Here is a 19,247-nt window from a genome sequence, read left to right on the forward strand (position 1 = left end):
CTATCCCCTATGGTCCCTCTAGCTTTCAGTATCACTTTTAAAAGCAAACGTAGTTTTGATTTTCTCTTATTCAAGTTCCTCAAAAGCTGATGATCTTTCCATCAAAAATCCCTCTCCTCAAATGACTAAGTACATTTTATTCTTTACTGTGTCTTTTTGGTTAAAGCTGTGTTTTAACCAGGCTGCTAGGCAACCACTGGGGTACAGAATGAATGCATGCTTTTAACCACTGACCTCAGCATCCCCAATCGTAGGAGAGCCCTCAGATTTTCATCGCACAATCATAGAGCATCTTTTGTATTCTGCATCAGAGAGGCAGTCGGACACCACCCCAAAGGATTTCCCAATGTGCTTTCTCCACATCAAAGTGAAGGTTTGGAAGCTGACTATACTCCACGCCTTTGCAAACAAAAGTGTTGCATGTTAGTGACCGCTTCGCAATGGCTGTATGAATCAGAAGGCCTCTCTCCCCCTCTCATTATGAGACTGACATTTGCAAAGAAGAGAGCAAACAATAAAAGAAACCTTTGGTGGAAATGACAAAAATACAAAGTAAAAGGAAGCCATAACCCCCAGAGCCTACAAAAGCCCAAGGAGACCAAGAGAAACTGGAAACAAGGGGGCTGAAGATGAACCTGAAAAAGTAACCACAGAGGCTCCATAGAGAGCCCAGACTCAGATTGGCTTAGATGCCAGCAGCCCAAGTCTGAGTCAGCCAACGTGTATTTCTGCATGGGAGCTGCCCTTCATGCTGCTGCTTATATAACCTAGATATTGTTGTTTACAATTCCTTTTAGAACAGGGAGCAGGTTCCTATGTAAATGTTCCATTACATGAATCTAAACATAGCACCTCTACAAGATTCGTTATATGCAGGTAAACCTTGGCTTTCTAAAATGACAAGATCATTTTAGAGAAATTTCCACATGAAAAGAATGCCACCCTTGTGTAACAGAAGGGTCAAATTCCAAAAGTTGTTCTGAATTTTATTTACTTGGCTCTAGAAACTTATTTTCCAACAGAAACTATAACCTAAAATTGAAAAGGTAAAGGAACATTAAAGAAAATTATATAAAGAGAAAATGGAACTCCCATAATTCCACTACACTAACATAATCATATTCACATTCTTACTTCCAAGTCTTTTTATAGTTACATCTTTTTACAGTGACACCCATGGTTATAGATTTCACTTAGTATTTAGCATTTTGAATTAAGCATTCATAAACATAAGCCAGAGTTTCTGAATCTTCATAATCATCATACAAATGTGAATCTAAAACATAATATACTTTCTTTGGAAATCAATTCAACTATTCATAACAACATGTTTATGAGGTAATGCTCTCTGAGCATCAGCTTCGGGTTCCAGGAGCAGCAAATTTCCCTCAGTGCTTCTGGTATCCCATCCGCCATGCCTCAGTTTTCTGACCTCCGGGAGATAAACGCTTCCTGGTACGGTGTCTTAGTCCACTTGGGCTGCTATAACAAAATATCATAGACTAAGTAGCTTGAACAGCAGGAATTTATGGAGGCTGGAAGTCCAAGATCAAGGTGCTGGCCAAGTCAGTTCCTCAAGAGGGCTACCTTCCTGGCTTGCAGATGGCCATTTTTCTCGCTATATTTTCACTTGGAAGACAGGGAGAGGGAGTTGTCCCCTGTCTCTTACAAGGTGATAATCCCATCATGAGGGCTCCACCCTCATGATCGAATTACCTCCAAAAGGTCCCAACTCCAAATACCATCACGTTGGGGTTAGGGCTTCAACAGAAGGATGGGGGGCGGGGGGCGGCACACTCAGTCCATAAAATGTTTTCCCTTGTCTTTAGTAGGAGTGCTTCAGGACAGGGGAATCAGAAGGGTTCAGAGCAGAGAATTCAAAGTACCTAGAATCTTCCCAGAACTCCCTAGAATCCCTGCCCAAGGATTCAAAGTAGAGGACAGGGGTTCTAGGAAGCTGGAGTTGCTGACAGAAGCTGAGGTCTCCTGCCTCTGGTCTACTCCCTCCACATACTCCCTTTGTTTTTTTTCCTATGGGCCTCAAGGACGCCCTCTTCCATCTCTGGTTCCAAGTCACCACTTGTGTCTCCTGAATAGGGCCTCTTTCTTCCCCAGGCTGAGTTTAATGCTGGTAAAACTAGAAATGACAGAGTGTGAACAACTCTGAGTTGTGCTCCTCTAACCTTCACTCTCCATAGTGGGCCTCTGGACACACAAAGGGCTGATGTGAGATTTATCCACACTCCAGCTAGAGGGGATCCTGGGCATGCCAACAGCACAGAGGGGACACTGGGGAGGAGAGGCACCAGGGTGAAAGAAGGAAGGTCTTTGGTGAAAGGGGAGGGATGAGAGGAAGGAGCCCCAGCAGATGTCTCTGCATGATTTATTCATTCACTAGCTATTTACAGAGCACCAACTGTGAGTCAGCTACTGTTCTTAGTATGTCAGATGCATCAATGAACAAAAAGACACAAATCCCTGCCTAAATGGAGCTTATGTATCGTGGTGAAATACAAACAATAAACAAGAGACATAATATGTAAGGAAATTAAATAGTAGGTTAGGAAGTGTCAAATACTATGGGGGAATAGCAGACCATGGTAAGGGTGACCAAGAAGGTTGAACGGTCTATTTACAACTTCACATGGGGATGGGCAGAGTAAGTCTCATTGAGTAAGTGAGAAACCTGGAAGAAGGTGAGGGAGTTAACCACGTGGCTGTTTAGGGGATATGTGTTCTAGGACGAGGAAGCAGCCAGTGCAAAGACTGTAGATAGGAGTATGCTTAGAGCGTTTGAGGAACAGCGGAGGTTGGCCAGAGTGGTTTGGATAGCGGGTGAGGCTGACACAAGTAGCAAAGATGAGGTCAGAGAGGGTCAAATTATGCAAGGCATTATATGGACTCTGACTTCACAGCGTTTTGAGCAGAAGAGCGACACGATCAAACTTAGTTTTAAATGGGTTGTGCTGGCTGTTGTGTGGAGAATAAACAACAGGAGCACCCGTTGAGGCCAGAAGACCGGCTTGGAGGCTGCTGCCGTCATCTCGCAGAGAGATGTTTGTAGCTTGGGTCTCAGTGGGGCCCATGGTGAGCAGGGCTTGGATTCCAGATCTAGCCTGAAAATAGGGCGACAGGATTATCTGGTGGATTTGGATATGGGGTCTGAAAGAAAGAGAGTGGTTAAGTATGTGTACAAGGTGTTAGCCTCTCAAGGTGTGGTTAACAGACATAGAGCAGTTGTTGAGAAAAACAAGACTGGAAGATGGGAGACCAATAAAGAGGCTCCTGCATAATCTACGCCTGAGACATAAAGGAGTGAACAAAGAGTGAGATACAAAGGGCATGTATAGAAACTGGTGGATTTTAAAAGTTGAGTCAAGTGGACAGTAAAAAAAATTAGTTTCACATGAACATTTTGTGCCAGTTCAGTATCCATTTTCTTTCCTTAATGTGTAGAATTTTTAGCTGAATGCATGGGTGTCCTGCTAAAGGTTACATTGCCCAGGTTCTCTTGCAGGTAGGTGTAGTTCATGTCCAAGTTCCGGCCAATTGGATGCAAATGGAAGTGATATCTGCAACGTCTAATTTGTGACCTTCAAAGGCATTTCTTCTTTTCCCTGGCTTTTTTAAGGGAATTAATAGCAGAGGCTTGAGCAGCCACCTTGAACCATGAAATGTAAATGCCCACCAAGGAGGGCAAAACAATAAATCCAGCCACATACCAAGGTGTGACTGTCTACCCATACTTTTTTATAAGATAGAGATATGCTTTTGTCTTTTTGAGCCTCTGCATTTGGTGTTCACATCGTTACAATTGCCTAACCTTAAGCCTAATTAATACAAATCCTTTTAGCTGTTCCAAGCACAAAGCCCTGACACCAAATGTTACCAATTCCTTGAAGCCAGGATAGTATTCGACAGGAAAAGATTTAATTTCAGAATGCCTCTGCTTGTTTGTTCTTAAGTTATCTGAACAATATTTGAGCTCCAATGCCCTGAGTCACTGCCCAAAAGCTCAAATCTAGAGTGAACTGCTGCTTATGGAACTAATGTTTACTTAATAATCCATTGCTTCTCTTTCGATCAGATGCCCAATTTAACACCCCATCAGAAAGGGGTCTTGGGAAGACATACTATGTTATCTGCCTTTGGGGCAGAAAACAGCATCACCCACAACCTTCTAATTCTCTACACGACCCAGCCATCCTCTCCTGACTGATCAATGCGCCAAGCGTGTGATGACAGAGTCCTCCCACCAAAAGGAGGCGAGATTAAGTTCTAAGCTGGCACCGAACAAAAACATATACTTTAATCGAAAACAAATCCTAGCTGTGTGGGAGTCTGATAAATTACCACCAAATAAAGAAAACATTGAGCTGAAACCTTTGTAGTCTCAGACGTGCAGCCAATGCTGTGGCACTGACCCCCAAGCCTTTATGGGTTCAGTGATCGAAACACACCAAGTCCATGTGGGGAGGCGGTCGGCTGTGCTGCTTTGTAGTTTCTGCGGGCCACACTGCATGAAATGTGCTGGTCCTTAAGCAAAGTGACTTGACTAAGCACCCTCTTCATTCATTTTTTCCATGACTTTCAAAACCAAGAGATTTAAAAGCTACAAGCAGAGTCAGTGGAATTTGTGGCAAAAATCATAGTTGTGTGTGGGTCAAAGGGGAAGGCTGATGCGCTCTGGGAAACCGTACAGCCCTTCTGTGAAATGTCCTGAGGTCTGGGAACATTTGGGTCAAGGAAGTACATTTCCTCCAAATGGGCCGTTTGTAACAGTTTCTCTAGGCAACGAGAACATTAGGCTAACTGTAAAGTAGTGGCATTATGGTTAATATAGTTCAGAGGAAAGGGGCCATAAACTGAGGTCGTTAAAGAGCAAATATTTATTATAGTATTTTATAATATTATAAAATAAACATTTATTTATTCAAGTCAGAGAGAGTGTCATGTGACAAGACACTCTCTGTCCTTAAGATGTTCAGGGTCTGGTGTGGAAGACAAACTAAACAGCCATGATAACAGGGTGCTCAGTGCCAAAAGGAAACAAACACAAACAGGAGGGGACTCATATCTAATGTGGGGGTTGGGAAACAGGATAGCCCTTCTCAAAAGAGGCCATAGGTAAACGGGCCAGAAACATTCTGAGGGCTCACTTTCTGCATTAATAGAATGGGGATGATACCAGCCTATGAAAATATCCCTATAAAATGGGGATGATAATTGCCTGTTTAACGCAAGTAAAATATGGCTGATATCCTGTAATAGGTAATCAAAGGTTTCCTCTGCTGCTACAATCCACATGAACAATAGGTCATTACATAAGTTTTAGAAGAAAGGCAGAACATTAGTTTAAAAAAAAAAATAGAAGTTGATGTATTGGTGAATTTGCATCATTCAGAGAATCTAGACTCCTGAAGGGAACTTGGAATCATTTAGTTCCAAGTCTGTCTTTAGGAATATGCCTAAATCAGCCAAGGCAGATATGGAATTGCCATTGCCATCCAGTGGGCTTCAAATCAGGAGGCGGGCTGCTTCTGTCTGCTCCTGTAACCCGTGACAATCTCCGTGGAGACTGACCTTCTCACTTGACCTTCTCAGCCTGTCTCATCATTGAAAATAAGATACTGGGTAGAAATGACACTTTCAAAACCATTTTTTATTACAGTCCACAGTGATAATCGGCATGTCACCTGCTGATCTGCTCCAATACTTATTTTTATTAACTTTAAGACATTTACCAGTTTTTATTCTATTCTAATCTATTTCTTTTAAATAAAAATGCTGGTTAGATCCGCTAAGTTAAGTTTATGTCCCACAGTTTGTCTGAACGGTTTCAGGCCAGAGCAATGTTTAAGGGCCCTTTCGACCACAATTATGGGAATTGTCAATGTGCTCATCTAATATTTAGCACTTCACACAGTTTTCATAATGATTCCACAGGGGCTACCGCCCACGATCCCTACAGCAGTGGGATGACACAGGCTGAGGAGCTCACGAGATTCATCACAGATCCCATGACGAGTGTATGACAAAGCTGGGACCTGACTCTGTCATTGCACAACATCAGCCAGGCATGCCCTGTTCAGCAGCTCTCCCTTTTTCAGAGAACCCCATCTCTTGATGACCCTCTGCTCTCAAGCTTCAAATTAAATGTTTCTCGTGACCTGTCAAAGGTGGGATGCAGCCCTGACTGGTGTGGCTCAGTTGTTGGGTGTCATTCCATAAACCTAAAGGTTGTGGTTTGATCCCCAATCAGGGCACATGCCTAGGTTGAGGGTTTGAACCCGGCTGGGACATATATGAGGGTTGACCAATCGATGTTTGTCTTTCATATCAATGTTTCTTTCCCTTTTCCTCTCTCTCCCTTCCCCTCTCTCTAAAGTCAATGGGCATGTCTTCAGGTGAGGATAAAAAAAAAATAGGATGCAAATCTAGTGAACATATTTCAGGAACATAGTGTTAACTTTCATGTCTATACCTTTGCTAGACCCTTCAGGAACTACCCCCTGCTGAACACAAAGGCATGAAACTAGTCGCTGCCCTGGAGGAGTTCACAGTCTTGCAGAGAAAAAAATCCACCCACAGATCTGCCCATTAAAACACCCTTTCAAAGCTGCCTTTCTCTTGCTTTCCCAATGATGATCTCGGTTCCTCTGTTTAATTCAGCAAGTCTCCCCATATGGCTGGTGGACAGCACCAACCTTCAAGCCGTCCTTGGAGACTCAGTGCTGGGGGTCAGCAGTACAGCAGGAGGGTGGCACTCGGTGGGAGTGAAGGGCGTTCGCAGCAGCTCCCAGGCAATGCTGCTGCTCCACTGCTTTCCCCTTTCTCCCCGAGGGTGAATGGAGGCACCAATGGGCTCTTTGGGCATCACCCTAGGTACTCTCTTCACTTGACACTGGCATCAACTGACTTTAGAGATACAGAAAAATGTATTAACATCATGAAAAGGTAAGGTCCCCTAGATTCATAGACAACGCCCATTTACATTATTTAGAAAGAAAAAGGGATGGGGGCAGGGAGGAGCAAGAGTGCTTTTAGGGAGCCATAAGTCTTAGGCAAACAAACAAACAAACCAACCTCCAGACATTTCAGTCCTTCCTTTATTATTATTATTATTATTATTTAACTATTCACAAAGCAATAAATGCTAATTGGTAATATGTCTACTTTTAAGGCAATTACTGTCCAAATGATTGAAGTCTATACTGGACATTTATTGTTTTGCTTTCCAGCATCCATCTCTCCTCCTTCTGATGACAGCACACAGCTTTACTGTGGGGGAACCACATCCCTTTTATATTTTAAATCAGTTAATGGGGTGGCCCTACTTTAAATTCTATTTTTAACTCTCAGGGTGGGCCCTAACTGGCTTAAGTGAGGTGCTCAGTTTGGGAATGGGAAGGGAATCCAATCAGAGTCTATGAGACAGAAGGATTATTTTTTTCTGAGGCCTCAGAGGAAATGTTTTTTCCATGGGAGCTACCAGAAGAGAGTGTCTGTCTGTCCCTGGATGGTGTGGAATAGGAGATGTGGGACTGCGGCAGCACCGAGGTGAAAGATGACACTGGATGGGGCCTGAGGATGAAGCTGATATTGTAGAGGCAGAGCAGAGTGCCAGAGAAAACCTTTATCCTTGGGGATACCAGCCAGACTGCTGGATCAAGCCTTGCCTGCAACCCTCACTCTAGATATTTTTAGTTAAAAGGCACATTTTGTTTGCTTAAGCTAACTTATTTTCTAACATGTGCTACCAAAGTAATTCAAATTGATAAAACACCTTAAATATTCCCAAGTAGGAATATACAAAAGATGTAGGGTCTTTGGGGGAGAAGCCAGGGGGATAGTATGATAGGTAGAGTTTAAAAGAACCATTTTTTCTTATCTTCTATTAATTCTGCAGGAAACAGTCACAATACTTAGCACCTACATAACTGCTCCTATTTCTAAGAAACACCTTTTGTACCACATTTCCTTACTTGAATTTGTCTCAAATAAATTATTAAAATTTTTATTTTGCAGTAATTACTTATCAAGGGCTTTATGTAATTTAAAATATTGTATCAAATTCACCAATTCATTTGATTGTCACAATAACCAAATGAGGTAGAAATGGTGGGTCTGTCATAATATCCCATTTGGGCAGGAGGAAACTGAACCACAAATTCAATTTCACAAGGTGTACGGCGGCAAGCACCAAAGTCCTGGCCTCTTGCTTCCTGGGTTTTAATACTGTTCTGTCTTTCTCGGCTCAGTCCTCTGAACCAGTGATACTAAACTCTATTCCCAGAAACAAACGCGTGTCCCTTTAAGCACCACATTAGCAGTGGGCTGAACTTGACTGAAGCACCAGAGATCCAAATCTGGATTCCAGGTGCAGGGCTGCCAGAACTAACTAGTTGCTGGTGACCTTGGGCAAGCTCCTTCTGTCTTATTTTCTCATCTGTAAAAGGAGAGGTTTGAACTAGGATCTCTAATGCCCCTTCAAGGTCTAAAGATTCTATAATTTTAGACTTTCCTGTCCCTGCTTTCACATTAACCTTTTTCTCAGAATAATAACTTCAGCTGACATTTGTTCTCACTGGGTGCCAGGTACACTGTGCAAAGAACTCTACCTCCATTTTCTCTTTAAATCCCACAACAGTCCTGAAATAATTGCCTCTTATATACATAAGGAAACTTGGAGTGACAGGTTAGAGAGACTGCCCAAGATCAACAGAATTAGTATGTATCAAGGGCAGATCTGACATCAGGTTAGACTACTGGTCACGAGGACTTTAATCCAGCCTATATTGTGTTCCTTTCTAAGCAGAAGAGGGGTTGGGGGCGGGGGGGGCAGCCAAACCGAGTTAAATCAAGCCCCTGCGAGGCAAAAATGGAAAATCGCTGGAAGGGCGCCTGGGAAGATCCTGCCCAGGCCCAGGAGGCGGGGCGCCGCCCTCCGCCGCCACAGGATCCCGGCTTGTGCCATCCTGCCTTCGAGGACCGTTACCTTGTTGAGATGCGGGTTCCTGGTGACATCGTATCCTCTCTTCTTCAGGTGAACTGGGCGCACAGGGCCGGTCTTGGAATGACTGCATCGGGCAGATGCGCAGGGCGCCCAACGTGGGACGGTGCCGCAGGTCCGGGCGGGCAGGAGAGCCAGCCTCGGGCCGGTGCCCAGCGCGGCGCCCATGGTCCTTGAGCAGACCTGGCACCGGGGAGAAACCAAGGTCAGGGGCGCCTTCCGGCCAGGCAGGCCCTACGCGTGTCGCAGGGTTCGGTGCCTGCAACCCAGACGCGTCCTCGGAAGAAGGTCGGGGGGGTCGTGAAGGGTTCAAGGCGCCAGCCCCGCCCCTCCTCGGAGGCCACCTGAGCGGCCCTCAGGGCGTGCGGTGCGCAAGCCTCGCCGAGCTCCCGGCAAAGCGAAAGCCAGCCCAGGAAGCAGATTCGGTGCAGGTGACAGCCGGGTCACCCCCGCCCTCATCCCCGGGAAGGAGAGACTGCGCGGTGTAGAGTCCCTGATCTTTCAACCCAGCTCGGTGGCTTGCCTCGTTCCTCTCCTTCAGCCCACCTGCGCGGCCCCCCAAACTGATGAGCTCGTGGCCCCCCTGCGGAGCAGGCGGGGCCAGGCTCTGCGGACCGTTGTTTCCCTCCTGCCAATGGCTAGACCGCGCCCGCGGCTGCGACAGCGTGAGGCTGCTGCGTTCTACAAAGTGTGGTCCCCGAAATTTCTGTTCGCAGTGCGGGGCTTCCACTGGGAACACGCGTGGAGCTCCTCATAACCGCGTGCGCAAACCTTCCCAGAGATAAAATGAAGCTCAAAACGCCCCCACCCCCACCCCCAGCCTTTCCACCTTAACGAGTCGAACGCCGGTGAAGGGTCGCATTTAGGGATCAACATGCTCTCTGATTCTCCCACTATTTGAGGAAGACCCTGGCCCAGGAATTCAGAATAGAAATCTGGAAATCTTCAGACACCCAGTGCTCAGTGTTGCATTGTGCTATCCACTACAATAGCCATTAGTCCACAAATGGCTCTAAGCATTTAAATGGGATAAAATTAAAAATCCAGTTCCTCGGTCACACTAGCCACATTTCACATGCTCAAGAGCCACTTGCACATAGTAGCTATGGGATTGGACAGCACAGGTATGGAACAGCCCATCTTTGCTGAAAATTCTATTGGACAATGCTGACTGATACAGGGTCCTCAGCTACTAAGAGGGCTCTCAGGGACCCCGTGGAGCTTGCCATGGATTGTGGAGGCCAGACAGGGACCTTGTGTCCATCTAGCCCTGAATTTAATATTACACTTCGTGCACATAGTAGCCAGATGATTCATTTTAAAGCCAACATTTCATTGTGTGTGGAATAAACTCCACTATTTTTGGTGCCTATAAGTTATCCCACAATATGACTCCTGCCAGCTTGTGAGGTTCATTTCACTCCACTCTTCCTGTCACTAAGTTTTAGCCACATTTGCTCCTTCCTGAGTTTCCACCTCACTGAGGTCCCCCACCTCAGGGCCTTTGCACTTGCAATTGCCTCTACTTGGAATGCTCATTCTCCCAGATCTCTATTAAATTGTCAACTCAAAGTCCTTTCCTTCACTTCATCTAGTGTTGGCCTCCCTTAAGGGACTATATAGCGAAGGGTGTTTTCCCCTTTAAAGAACTTAGCACATCCAGTATTTTTTTTAAGATTTTTATTTATTTATTTACTTATTTTTAAGCAGAGGGGAAGGGAAGGAGAAAGAAGGAGAGAGACATCAATGTGTGGTTGCCTCTCGCATGCCCCCTCCTGGGGACCGACCTGCAACCCAGGCATGTGCCCTGACTGGGAATCAAATCAGTGACCCTTTGATTCACAGGCTGGCGCTCAATCCACTGAGCCACACCAGCCAGGGCAGCACATCCAATTTAACTCTTTTTTTCTAATTGTTTATTGTCTATTTTTCCCTAGAATGTGAGCTTCATGAGGAAAGGCTCTTTGCTGTAGATGCCTGTATCCTCACTGCCTAGCTCAATGTTTGGTACACAGTCGCACAATAAATATTTGTTGGGTGAATTAAGGAAAGTGACAGCCACTTTCACAGGGGTTGTAAATCCTCAAACTGAGTATCGCACAGATGGTATCATTCTCTACTGACTCCCCTTTGAAACCTCTCATGCAAGCAGCCTTCAGGGAGTGCTCTCTGGCCCTGTTCTAAGTATAAAGCGGATGCCACAGTGCTCCGGGCTGCCCCTGCGTGGAGTCGGGATCCCCTCCTCTCCCTTAGGAAGGATCATCTCCTCCTTCAGTCTCTCCCCTTTCCAGTCCAATCTTCAAACTGCAGCTCTAAGGATCTATGTAAAACAGTGCTTTCCAAAAAAGAATCAAAATTACCTGGTGGGGGGATGAGGTGGGACTAAATACAGATTTCTAGGCCTATCCATGGAGATTCTAACTTAGTAGAGTTTAAAATGCCTAAGTCAGGTTTACTCTTGGACTGTACGTTTACATAGGCCCTTAAATGACCTGTTTTCTTAAACCAGTTTGAGTCTGATTTTTGGTTGCTTGCAACCAAGGGTATTAACTGATACTTTGCTTTCAACACTGTTTATATTTGCACATTTGCCTACCAGTTGACAAACGTCCTGAGCATGGAGTGTGTGTGTGTGTGTGTGTGTGTGTGTGTGTGTGTTCCGTCTTTGGTATCTGGCACAGAGCAAATCGTCGAGAACTATTTGTTGAATGAGACTGCCTTTGCTCGACACAATGACCTCTCTCTCACCTGGAGGACATTTAATAGGTAACCTAAGTCATTTAAAATTCAGCTAGAAACCAGGGTATAAACAAAATTTCCCAAACAAGCCGCTGTAATTTTTATACTATCTATTCACTAAAGCACATACAGTTTACGAATCTCTTACATGTCCCCACCTGTTGCCTTTATCCTTACTTTGGGCCACAGTAAAGGAAAAGTGCTAAAGGGAGTTCAGATGGAGCTGCAGAAGGCAGGAGCAAGAGGACGTGACTGCTCTGCTCTACAGAGCTGTCTAGGGACCCAGGTTCTTCCTCCAGACTGTTGTCATCCTCTCCACAGATAATAGCACATCAGCATCCCAGCCGCTGGGAAAAGGGAAAGAGGAAGGAGAGGGCAAGCGACATTCCTTTAGGGAAGTGATGTGGAAGTCACATACATTATTACTTCTCCTTGCATTTTGTTGGTGAAAACTAATTCACGTGGTCACATCAAACTACAAGGGAGCCCCGGCACTTTGGTCCCTAGAGGAAAAGGCATGTATGTGCTTTACTAAAGCACAGCAGGGGCGCCTACTACTAAAAGGAAGAAGAGAATGGTTCCTGGGGACTAGTAACTACAAGTATAGATATAATACTCATTTTATATTAAAGTGCTTGGCATGGAGTGGAGGCTCAGAGACTGTTAGCTATTATTATTGGCACGTGTGGTTTTTCTCTGGTTTCAGCGCAACTTCCTTACTTTTAGAGCAGAACATAGGATTACAGAGGCCAAGTTCAGAGCCATGAAAATGTTCCAGAACTTTTTCCAACTCCAGACAGTTTTAATTTGCTTAGCTAGTCAGCCCTGTGTTCTGGTCCAGCACTAGGAACAACGAATAAGTCCCCATAATTCTCTTGGCCCCTGTTCCTTCACGTCCCACTTACTGACTTCCGCCAGAGTTGTGATACTGCTTCTTGGGGTGGCAGGAAAGGAATCCCACTCCCATCCTCTCTGGCCAGGGCTTCCACATTCCTGGTCCAACAGGTACCTTTGCTTTTCAATTCTGGTCACACACATTTGCATATCTATTTGTTGCCCAGCTAGCTGGAGCTTCTTGAGGACTAACACCACCATTTACAAGTCAATGCATCTCCAGTACCTGGGACAGTGCCTGGGACAGTGCCTGGGGCCAAGAATGCACTAATTCTGTTGAATTAAATAAAATTGAGATGACTCGAATTTGAATATAACCTTCCAAGGGTGGACTTTAAGTGACGTCAAATTTGGTACATTGTTAAAAAGGTATCCAAGTAGCTTCAAGTTAGAGTTTTAGTTGTAAACCATCTTCAAAAAAAACCCCTATTTGTTTTCTGTAAGCATATTTTAATGTTCCTACGTATGGGTTAAAAACATGGAGGTGCATTAAAAATTCATTATTTTTTTTGCTAATTCTATTGCTTCATAAATAAATAAAATGATCCATAACATTTATATTCATGATTGTCCTAAAATAACTCTTTAATTCACATTGCTGCTAGTAATATTTGGAGATACTTAACTCTATTATTTGTCTATGCCTAAGGAGAGTGGTGAGGAACATTTATTTCCTCCTTGTCCACATACTCACACTCTGAATACATGCCCTGCACTCTGGCCTTTGCTTATGCTGTTTCCTCTGCCCCCAGCACCTCCCAAATGAAGCCTGGTCCTTCCTTCACAACTCCACTCAAGCACCATATCCTCCAGCAAGTCTTTCCAGATTCCCCCTCCCTCCCACATGCTCCAAAACTCTGTGATTTGTACCTCTCCTGTTGCACTTTCACAGTCTGTCTCTCTGTGCAGTGATTTATTTACATGCCTGTTTTCTCTGAGCCTCCAAGGGGCTTTCAGAGGTTAAAACAACAGCTTTGGACTCAGACAGTCATGATTTCACCAGTGATGAGCTTGTGTGACCTTGGACATTCTTTGTGACCTCTTGAAGCCCGATTATCTTCATGGATAAAACTGGGATTCCCATTCACCTTCCACATGGGTTCTTGGTGGATTAATGTATTTATTTGTTTTAAAAAAGTGCTTTATAATGCACTTGCCACATGCCAGGCATTATTCTAGGGTGTTATAAATATTAACCTATTTAATCTCATAATATTTTTATGAAACACTGAGCTGGGTGTTAGGCTATTTCTTCCAGCTCCAGGTATACTTTGCTACACTCTGGTTTATGGCTGGAGTTTGGACTGTGCAAACCAGTTCTTCTGCAGCTGGTTTCTAGTTACTTTCTGCCAATAGGGGGCACTAGAGGGAGATTGAAGGCTGGAAAAGGGATGTTCTCTCCTTTCTCTTTGCTTGATACTATTCCCTTTTGGTATTCCTGGCACCCAGCCACAGCCCCTCACCCATCATCAGCCATGGGTCCCAGCTTTCTCCATATTCTAGAACCAGCCTCACAAACAGCAGGGGCTCTCTCTTCCCCTCAACGTGTCCCGGTTCCAACGTTCCATCCTCTTCCCTTCGTTCTTCCAGGCTTAGGGTGGGAGCTGCTTCTTATGGTTACTGTCTGTGGTTGCCTCAGCACTCCCTTCTCATTCAGCCCCCTAGCAACACCAGTTCTTTCTATTCAATTCTTTTTGTTGGTACTATGTAAATTGGTACTATTGTTATCCCTATTTTAGAGGTGAGGAAACAAAACATGGAGAAGTAAAAAAAAAAACAAAAAAAAACCCTCATCTGAAGTGGGCTGGGATTTACATCCAGGCTCTGGAGACCACGTAATCACCAGGACACTAAGAGTTTACATCTGAGAAGTGCTTAGCCAGGCCTGGTGCAGGGTAAGCACCAAATATACAACGGTCATCTGATCTTCAATCATCATCCTCGTTGCAACTCTTCAGCCTTGCCTCCTACGTGGCACCTAGCACAGGGGTGTGTGCAATAAATGCCACTGAACTGAATGTGACTCACCTGAAAGGGAAGGACAAAGTGGCCTAGAAGGGCCTGAGTTAGAAAAGGATGCAGAGGAGTCACTGGAGCCACAGAGCCTCTGCATTGGGTCCCTTTGACCCCTTTCCTTTGGAGCCGTTTCCGAGGTAACAGATTTTCCTTCTCTTCTTATCCCTTGTCCCACTTCCCTGCCACCCTCCCCCACCCCATTAAGTGGGAGTAAACAGTTCTCCGGCATTCTGAAAATGCCACAAGGAGAAATGAAACAGTAATTTTGCTGGGTAGCAGAAAAAAATCATGTTTCTTATTTTATTATTGCATAGCATTCTACTTCTCTATTCTTCTGTTGCACTGCCATAATTTTTTTTATACCCAATTTAAACAAGAAAAGCATATCTTTGAAGTAACCACATTTCTAATAGACTCAGTTATCCCTGCATAGTCTTGTCACAAAAACGCTTTGAAATCTTTGTTTATAAACTCATTCAGCCCTCTACTCAAGTAGTTGTTTTACCAAACTTAATTGCTTCCAGAAAGAAGAATACAACATATTACATTACTTTCTCATCAGACTCCCTGCCTGATTCTCATTTAGATCTGCGCTAATCCTCAACAGGCCAGCTTCCTGGCCTGGCCTATGAGCCGGCCCTTATTTTCATAGCTGGCTTAGACACCAGTAATTTATAATTCATTTCATACATGCTTCCACTTCCACCCTGCAACAGGAATTCCAAGAAGACAAAGTCCTTGATCAGAGTGACCAGAGAGAGAATGAATAACCAGCTCTTCTTGTGTATTTTCTAGGCCTCCGGATTTCCCAGACGTTATTTTTTTAATCTATTTTCTGTCCCTCTTGAAGCACTCTATTCAAGCACTCAGCCCTCTGACAGCCACCACTCCATCCTGCTCCTGGCCCCTCGGCCTCCTCCCTCTTCACACAAAAGTTAGACAAAAAGGCAACTGTTAGAAAAAGGCAAGACGCAGAAACAGAAATCCGTGGCAGCAGCTGCTGAGCTAAGCAGCTGATAAGGGGGAACAAATTTGTGCCCTGGGTGTTTGTTTGGAGGTCAGGGCGGGTGGCCCAGTGGGGAAGGGGAGGACTCTTTGTCCGCAGTGTGACTTGCCCATCTGGCCCATTCAGCCTCTCCGCCCCCACCCACCCATGCCCTGACCCCTGCCTCTCCAGCTCCTTCCCTCCTTGGGCTCCAAGGTTGTTCAGCTGTAATGAGCGTGTCCTCCCGCTTCCTCACTGATTTTGCAGCAGTCCTGATACAGGTCTGTGATGGGGAAAAAAAATAGATTTTCCCTGTTGACACTCTTAAATCTCAGTGAGACAAAAATATCATCAGCTTTCTGGAAGAATCCTGAGGCTCTCAGGAGGGCTTGGGTTATCTTTCTTCCTGATGTTTTTAAAGTGCTTTTCCATATGCACAGTTGGTGAGATTGACAGACTATTGTCCGTGAACCTGGGTTCCCTTCGGCTCCATATCACTTCAGCTGGTTTCCCCCACCTTCTCACAAGATTTAGCAGCGCAGCTCCTCCCCTCAACTCAGATTCAGCCTCAAATCCCACTGCCCCATTCACTGAGCCTTTCCCCAAAGAAATGTAATTTGTTTCTTTGTGGATTCACAGGTTAGCACTTCAGCTTGTACCATGTTTTATTGCACTGGATGTTGTCTGTGTCTCGGGCAGCCCACAGAGCAGGCATTCACTGGGCTGTGAAACCCAGGGGTGTCTCCCTCCAGGTCCTACCAACTGTCCCCCCTGTGAGCCCCTTGTCCTCAGGGATACGCGGACTTCTCCGAGCAGGTGGATTTATTTCTCCTTAGCTTGAATTTGTAGCTTGGTTTTAAATCCCAAATTCTGGCTCACAAAAGGATAGAAGTGGAGACCAAACAAAGAGCATCTAAGTGATAGGGACTGGAGAGATACTTTTTGCTTTTAAGGTGTACATCTTTTAATTTTTTTTTGCAGACATTACCGTGCTGTTTCAAAGCAGGTTGTGAGACTTGTGCTCCATCAGCGTGTTAGTTTAATTGGCACAGTAAAATAAGGGCTAGACATCAACGTCGCCATTCCAGGTTGTAGTCTCAGACTTCCACCATTATAAATTTCAAGTTCTTAGCTTAGCAGCGAAGAGCTTTTTCTTTGCAGTCAGCCACATCTAGGTTGGGATCTCATCGTTGTCACTCACTAGCTGTGTGATCCTGGACGATTTACTTGATCTTTCTGAATCTCAGTCTTCTTATCTATAAAAAGAGGATGATAATAATACTACTTAGTTCACAAAGGGGTTGTGAGGATTAAATACCAGGTACACAGCAAATCTTCAATAAATAGTAACAATTACCATTTCGATACTTCCTCTATATTCCTACAGAACAGTTCTGGGCACAGAATAATTGCTGGATAAGCAATGGTTAAATTGCACTTAACTGAACTCTCAAAGGTCCAGTTTTCAAAGGGTCAGTGTGAAATACTGATATAACTCCAAGGCTGAATGGTAGAGGCTGAACATTCGGTGAGCTTTCTCTGTATATTAATTATCATAGAACGCACATATGTGCACCTGCACACATACACAGAGTAGGAATCTTTTAGATACTATGCCAGGTTCTATTAAAATGAGAGTTGTGTGAATTTCCCCAGGGCATCCCCCTGCCCATCTCGTGTTGCAGGTAAGTACACCACTGGCTTTTAGTTTGCTATATCTAGCTGCCTCCACTTAGCAAATTCCAGGACCTCAGCTCACCCCAACTTTGTGTATATCCAGGAGCCTGCCCAGTGGAGAGGCAGGTTTTACAATCTGAGCTACGCCTGCGGCTCCTCTGCTCCTTTCTGCTCACTGGGGCTGTGGCCACCTTTTCCAGTCCCTGGGACCTGCTGAAACTCTGCTCAGGTCCCCACTCAGTGGCACTAATCACTGTAAATTCTGATGCCCTCAGGGTATCTGCTTTCTCAGCCAGTGCTGCTTGAAATTCTGTGTTATATCTATTGGGTTGGCCCAAAAGTTCATTTGTGTTTTTTCTGTAACATGGCTCTAGTAGCGCTTCGTTGTCTTTAACTTCATTTGAAACTATTTCGTTAGATTTGGTTGTGATAGCTGTCCTATCAGTGTGCATTAAAAAAAAACAAACTTATCAAAATTGGTGAATTTTTGTGTAGCCATTTTAATATTGAAGATGGAAGAAAATATGCAACATTTTTGCATATTTTATATATATATGCAAAAGTATTTTATACTTTATATAAATAATAAAGTATACTTTATATAAATAATAAAGTATACTTTATTATTTTATACTTTATATAAATAATAAAGTATAAAATAATATACTTTATTATTTCAAGAAAGTTAAAAACAATTGAAATGCAAAAAAAGAAAAATATTTGTGCAGTGTATGGAGAGGGTGCTGTCACTTATTGAATGTGTCAAAAATGGTTTGTGAAGTTTCATGCTGGAGATTTCTTGCTGGACAATGCTCCATAGTCAGGTAGACCAGTTGAAGTTGATAGTGATCAAATCAAGACATTAATCGAAACCAAGCAATGTTATACCACACAGGAGATAGCCAACACACTCAAAATATCCAAGTCAATAAAGTAATAGGTGAAAATGAAAAATGTGTCTTTTATTTTAAAGAAAAAATCCCATGCAGACCTTTTAGACACCCCAATACCTGTCTCTGCATTACTGTGGTCCCCACTTTCTCTCTCCTATTGGAGATTATGGAGTCTAGCTCTCTTGGTGGTGGCAAAGGAAAGTAGACAGGAAGGTCTATGGCTCCTCTCGACATGGTTCTTTCAGGTTTATCCACACCCCACACCCCCATGGAAGAGGGCAGGTCCCCAGCAGAATGGCATGGGACGATACAGATTCAGTTATTATGCACCTCCCGTTCTCAAAGCAAACATGTTCCTCAGGGAACATGGGGTCAAAATGGATCCAAGGACAACCTCATACTGTTCTCTGAATCTCTGCTTCCTCCTGTCCCAACTTCTAACTCTAACCTGTCAAAGAATGAAGACATTCTTTGTCTAATACTGTTTTTCTGGAGGAGAAACGCTTTCCCTTGAGCTTCAGTAGGCCCCCCAGGTTTAATAGACACATATTAGTCAGTGGTGATTAGGTTCAAGTGTCTCTTCATGAGGGTCCAAGGCCACATGCAGATCAGTGATGTGCCCAGTCAGCGATTTAAATGTCTCAAGCATCTTATGATATTTAAAACATTTGGCTTTTTAGAGCATACATAGGACCTCCAGTAGAAGCTGTGTCATTGAACAGACATGTCCATATCTGACCTCTTACTCAGTTGGGATGGCCTGACACAGATCTTCAAAAACCTTTGCTTGAACAAGATGTGTGTGACAGAAGTGAAGGGAAGATTGGAGTTTCTTACAAATCTGGAGAAGTGTTGAAGTTTAGTTGGGAGTTTTCTAAAACTCCTGGTAAATATGGAGTACATCAAATTACATAATTCTATTGCTGGGCGGGACCTTAGAGATGAACCAGTTTTATGATAAATCAGTGATGATGCCACAAATTGAAGCTTTGTTCCCTGAAGACACTCAACATCCCTGCAGTGGTGAGAT

The 19,247-nt window shown here is 44.2% G+C and overlaps 1 protein-coding gene across 2 annotated transcripts in view; it reads right to left on the bottom strand.

Moving 5' to 3' along the window:
- Window positions 1-9,451, bottom strand: part of ME3 (malic enzyme 3) — a 189,012-nt gene extending 179,561 nt beyond the window's left edge. The window contains exon 1 of one of the 2 annotated variants that reach the window (XM_054576389.1): window positions 8,999-9,451. In XM_054576389.1, coding sequence (XP_054432364.1) covers window positions 8,999-9,181 — 183 coding nt within the window. In that variant the 5' untranslated portion in view covers window positions 9,182-9,451. The remainder of the gene's footprint in view (window positions 1-8,998) is intronic. The other variant, XM_054576388.1, reaches the window with a different exon arrangement.
- Between the last annotated feature and the right edge of the window lie 9,796 nt (window positions 9,452-19,247).

Source organism: Pteronotus mesoamericanus, unplaced genomic scaffold, assembly GCF_021234165.1.
Source record: "Pteronotus mesoamericanus isolate MK-2021 breed Mesoamerican mustached bat unplaced genomic scaffold, CSHL_Meso_final contig_33, whole genome shotgun sequence".
NCBI lineage: Eukaryota > Metazoa > Chordata > Mammalia > Chiroptera > Mormoopidae > Pteronotus > Pteronotus mesoamericanus.